Source organism: Akebia trifoliata, chromosome 3 (genome assembly GCF_017979445.1).
Source record: "Akebia trifoliata isolate Shusen 1 chromosome 3, ASM1797944v1, whole genome shotgun sequence".
NCBI classification, from domain to species: domain Eukaryota; kingdom Viridiplantae; phylum Streptophyta; class Magnoliopsida; order Ranunculales; family Lardizabalaceae; genus Akebia; species Akebia trifoliata.
Genome location: NC_141377.1, coordinates 59,030,425 through 59,036,348, shown reverse-complemented (window position 1 = coordinate 59,036,348; position 5,924 = coordinate 59,030,425). Strand labels below are relative to the sequence as shown.

At 35.5% G+C, this 5,924-nt stretch overlaps 1 protein-coding gene across 1 annotated transcript; it reads right to left on the bottom strand.

Annotated features, from left to right (window-relative positions):
* Positions 1–374: 374 nt before the first annotated feature.
* On the bottom strand, positions 375–3,669 carry LOC147408430 (nascent polypeptide-associated complex subunit alpha-like protein 2). The gene is made up of 4 exons (XM_086437453.1): positions 3,510–3,669; positions 3,333–3,429; positions 1,083–1,207; positions 375–991 (listed from the first exon to the last, which is right to left on the bottom strand). The coding sequence occupies exons 1-4, from the start codon at positions 3,576–3,578 to the stop codon at positions 641–643; spliced, it is 642 nt and encodes a 213-aa protein (XP_086293579.1). The 5' UTR covers positions 3,579–3,669; the 3' UTR covers positions 375–640.
* Between the last annotated feature and the right edge of the window lie 2,255 nt (positions 3,670–5,924).

Genomic DNA, 5,924 nt, shown 5'->3' with positions numbered 1-5,924 from the left:
ATGTTGGACATTTTTCCACCCAATAATTATCCTTATATAATTTCTTCTCAATTACAGTAAAAAGAGGGCACGGAGAATTTGTAACAGACTAATGAAAATGATAGCAATTGAGTTCAATTTTCAATCATTCAAATTTTCTCAGACTAATTAATTCCAAATGCAATCTTCCTTCAAATCTCAGCCATGTACATTAGAGCATAAGAGAAAATCACCCAAATTTAATTTCTTGGATCATGTTTACTTAAAATTAAGTGCAAGTCCCACCTTTCCAATGGGAAAGTAAGTCAATAGTTTCTCATAAGGTGAGGAATTGAATTTTTTTTTTTTGTTGGTTGGATCATTTCCATTCCATTAGACAAATCCAACGCCAAAAATCCGTCAAATGAAGCTAGTCTCATAATCACACTCCAATACCATCCATCATATAGATTTTTTCTCAAAAAAACACATGAATGGAAAAGAACATGATTACCAAAATAACAGAAAAGTAAAAGAAAATTGTGGTAAAAAATGAAGATAGGACCATCAAAATAACAACCTAACAAAATGGTCCTAAGCCTACTAATTATAGTTAAACAGGACCAAAAGTTTCAAGAACTCACCGATGGAGCAATAACTCAGGAAAGGTTGGGGGACTTACCTAGGTTGTGAGTTCCATGATAGCACTTACAATATCTCCATTGTGAGTCTTGAGAGCCTTGACGGCCTTGCCCTTTGACACACCAGCTTGCGTCATCACTAAATCAATATCGCGAGGCTCCACCCCTGTCTCATCGACCTCCTCTTCTTCCTCATCGGCCTCTGTGGCAGCAGAGTCAGCACTCACTTCTGGCTTCGCCATAACAGATGCCATATCTGGCATCTTGAACTGTTGGGCGGCTTGTGTCTGCAGCTGAGAACTCAAATCCTCAATCTTTGCCTCTCCAAACATGATGTATGTCTCAGAATTTGGGCTCTTGAAGACATCGGGTTTTGAGATGATAAACTGTATCTGAAAATCCCAGCAAAAAGTCGTACTCAGTCATCCATCCATCTAGCAAGAAGATTGATTAAATGTAAATGCTTTTTAGTTAAAAACTTACATTTTTGGTTCTCCTAATGGTAACCCTGCTAACACCTGTGACAGGTTTCATCCCCAGCTTCAACATTGCCTTGCGGCTCTTCTTTTCACTTCTGCTTTGCTTTGAGCTTTCATTTGCACCAGCACCTAAAGGGCAATAAATAAGATACAAATATCACACTAAATCAGTAAGGGCAAACCCTCAATAACAAATCATGTAATCATGAGAATGAGGATGAAAGCTGAGTAGTTGGTGAATAACAGGCAATATCATAAATTTCTTGATAAATAATTATATCGCAGATTCTTTTGTAGATCAATCACCAGCCCAGTATCAATTTCCTCACCAAAAACTAAACCAGAGTCAACTTTACTAGACAATCTGAGGTCCAGTCTAGGCCATACACATGTTCTCAAACTGAAAGGCGAGCCTGTAACCAAGTCTCCTAATTCAAGGTCCCAATTTCATGGGCAATCTGTAGCAATAGTGGAGGCATTTCTTCAAATCTGTGGAGACCCATCAGGATTCAAGACTAAGAACAATCTGTGAAACCTTGCCAGACAGCCCAAAACCACCAAAAATCCTCCAAGGATGGAGTATTTCTGCATTTAGACTTCCAAGGCCATAACATATCTAAGCCCAACACATGACCAATTATTCAGGACCTTGTCTATCCGTAGCTCCCAGCTTGTATCCAATGCCGTTCACTATGGATTAATGAATCCCACCTCAGAGCACCTTGCAAACACCATTTTGACTAATGTTCTCCCCAGACTTCCTACCGAGAACCGAACCACATCCAAGGCTTAATCCACCAATCTTTGGGACCACACATTCTCAAGTGCCTCCATCTATCACATACATCCCAAACCATGATACCTAACCAAGATCAATCCATTCAAAGACTCAACATTTGTATTGGGTGCACATTGAATATCCAAAGTGAACATCCTCTCCCATCATTTAAGACACCCAACACTTGTATTTAGTGCACATCTAATACTGAAAGTGAATAAAGTCTTCCATCATGCAAAAAACAGAATTAATAAGTATTTAAGAAAACTACCTCGCTTTCTCTACCAAGCTACCCAGAATCCCCGGTGGTTGTCCATGGATCCCTGGCTGCATCAGGAAGACTTTTATTCCTTTCATATTTTATTTTTTTTAAGGTATATGAATATTCAAGTGCTTCTATTGGAGGAATAAAGACTTTAAATTGTTGTTGCAGTGTAGGTTGGCATTTATCAAAGAGTTTTAGATGCATTTTTATCTCAAAGGTCACATCTTCAATTTTTAACAAGTGGAGCAAATAAAAAAGCAGAAATTAAACCCCAGGAGGTAAGTTTTATTGTTTTAAACAGGTAAGCACTTAGTCATAGTTTGGTTAGGAGAATTATTAACTCTATGAAACATTCTAAGAAGATCTACTCACAGATCTTCCAAAAGAGTCATTGGTCAGATTTCACTAAATGAAGTTGGAAGGCAAAGAGTTTCAATATCAAATTACTGGAACAACTTTAAACACTTCTCCCCCGCTCCCCCAAACACCCACCACCACAAAAAAACAAAAATAAAAAACAAGGTTCAATAGTAGGACTCAAATTCAAATCATAAAAACGAAGAATTGTTGGTTTTCTTTTATTTTCTCTTTTTTTTCCTTTGGTGGGTAAGCTGAGATTGAACCCCCCTAGAACCTCATTATGACTGTTAAGCCCCAAAACTATTGCTTTGTGTGTGATTCCAAAATCCATGAAAACCCCATTTAAACTCTCGAACTTTTTTCGCATAAAACATCAATGGATCATCATCAATCATACAAACAGCATCCAAAAGCTTTCCTACTAAGTCACATTATTCTCCAAATTTTACCAAAAATTCATAAAATTCTCCAAATAAGGGGTTGGGATTAGCCGATTAAACCGATGAATTAATTGGCAACTTAGCAATTAATCGCGGAATATGGTAACATTTTCACCCTTCACCCACAAAATTTTATTTTCTTCTTCATTAAATCTCGAAAACAAGATAGGGTTTTTAGGGAGGTTGAAGATGATGGGTTTGGTAAGAAATCCAAAAACATCATTTGTACATACCAAGAAATTTCGAATCCGAATCCCAATTTGGGTTACTGACATCCCCATTAAAATTAAAAATAAATCACATACAGTCAATCAAAACCCTAAAAATCTCAAAGATCCCAAGTAGAACAATTAGTATAAAAAACAGAAACCCTAGTTAGAGAGGAGAAATGATCCAGTACTTCAAAGGTACCTTCAGTTCCGTTCTCATGTTCATCATCGCCGTCTTCATCATCGACTTCATCTTCATCTTCATCGTCCTTCACGTCTTCGATGACTGGTTCGTCTCTCTGCAAAAATACGCACCGTATAAAATGCTAACGACAACGGAACTGACCGTATAACACGGGAGGATACGCGTATTTTATACCTGGACTTTGCAGTGGTCCTTGAAGGAGGTTAGTTGCTCCTCCTCCTCTTCAACTATGGGGCCTGGCATCTTCTTCCAAGAACTACTTCTCTCTTCCTCTGTCTTCGTAGTTCGTTGGACAACTTACTATATAGACCTATTGTGTGCTCCTAGGGTGCATTGAGGATGATGCTCCCTGAGTGATCTCACCGTAGTTTGCCAATCTTGATCCGTTTTGATTAGTGGGGCATAAACTTAGAGTAGGGCAATCAATGGATCGGGTTTGAATAGGATCCAGATTGATTTGGTACCAATCCAATAAGGATCGGATTTTTAAATTCTTACTACGAACACTCCTCTTCTCTTTCTTTGTTGAATAATCTCTCTTGCTCTCTCAAAAGGGAAAAAAATATGGTTTTCTCTTTAAGTGGTGTGCAAGTAGTCACTACATATAGTCATTTCTTTGAGTTGAAATATTGTTAAGAGTTTCATTCACAAGCTGATGTGCATAATAGGAAATGTTCAGCACCCAACATTTTGCCCAACAATTTGCCCAACATGTTTTGTCCTACATGGGAAAAAAGATTTGGAATGGAGAGATCATCCTCACCAAAAATCAGTTCATTCCAAAACTTCTAACCCCATGTTTACAAGTTGAAAAATCATGGACCATCCATTTTTTATAAACCATTTGTGATGGGGTTAGAAGTTTTTGAATGGGCTGATTCTTGGTGAGAATGATCTCCTCATCATAGAGATCATCCTCACCAAAATCAACCTATTCCAAAACTTCTAACCCATGTAGGATAAAACATGTTGGGCAAAATGTTGAGTGCCGAACAGACCCGTGCATAATTACAATTGTTGAAGTGGATCAATATGATATGGGTCATACAACCACATAGTCACTATTGTATGAAAAAGTTGAACCAAGATAGACATATATTGTACTATTTGCATAAAAAAATACTTGATTGACAAGTGTTTTAAATCAAAACCTCCATGTGTCAAATCCTCTAAATCTAAAAGAAGACTCAACTAGAGTGACATGTGACAAAAGTGGAGCACTTGACTAGCACAGCCGAGTGATACTTTCGTTAAGAAAACACCATGACAACGATTAGAGATTTTGAGTGGATTCGAATAGAAGATTTCCCCATATCTTTATGATTCTATTTGCAATAACGTGCTCAAATCAAATTATTAAGCGATTGGGATTAGAAGGAGTCATGAATGAACATGTAATAAAAATGATAAGAATTGAAAGTTCCTTAATAGAAAAAGATACTAAATGTAAGGAAAGATTGATAAATTTTTCATCAACAAAGTTGTCAAATGAAGATGAACTCTTTGGATTTATAAATAAAACACAGGAAAAATGACTTTTGGTTCATTCTCTAACTAAATTATTTTGTAATCTTGTTAATTTTGTCATCTTAGAAATCTTGATCTAGGAACACTCTTAGATTTGAGACTTTTTACAAAAAATAAAAAGGAGATCTTCATCGAGACTCAAATTTAGGAGTGAGGTAATATTTTTTTACTTATAGGAAACTTATACACAAAATGTAAAATCTTGTCTCGGGGCAATATTTCCATTAAGAGAGAGTTTTACTCAAAATACTTTGAGATAATTAATTTGAAGCATTCAATAACAAAATTTTAAATACTAACGCATACTGAATGTACATCTCAATTAAGAACCCCTACTATCCGACCAATCTAATACATTAGTATGAATGTGATTTATTAGATTAAGGTTGTCCAATGAAAAAAAAAATTCCTTTTGAAGTATGATGACCTCCAATAAAATTTTATACGATATCAAAAAGATTAAGCATGCTCAGCAGACTTGAATGTTGAGCAGTAAAAAAAATGGCTCAAATAAATTATGCATAGTAAAAATAAAAGACATTGAGATGGATGAATGATGATGTTGTAAATGAATGAATAAAAATAGATATATTTGAAAGAATTTAAGAAAATAAAATAGAGAACATAGCGAGATACTTTTGTTAAATGCAACAAAAGCATCCCGCACCACAAATATAGTGTAAACTTCAAAAGATGAAATTAATAAATTATACTCAAAATGGTGAAGCTTGATTTATATTTTATTTCACAAACTAATTTTGTCATTTGTCGCAAAAATATATATATTTGTTGAACCCAGAGGACATGTCATCTGAAGTATAGTAACAATATTCGGATTTGGTAAATATTTGGTCGAGCTTCGATTCAGTTAATTCAAATAAATTTGGGAAGAGTTGTTTCGAAAGAAACAAAAAAAATTATATGTATGCTTCTTTGCACACCACCATGTTAGCACAGTGTTGAGCATAATATTGAAAGAAGTCTATTTAGTAATTTTCCATTCGGAAAATTTTAGTAAAAAAGTCAGAAAATTTTCAGAGAATATACAAATGATGTTTCCGA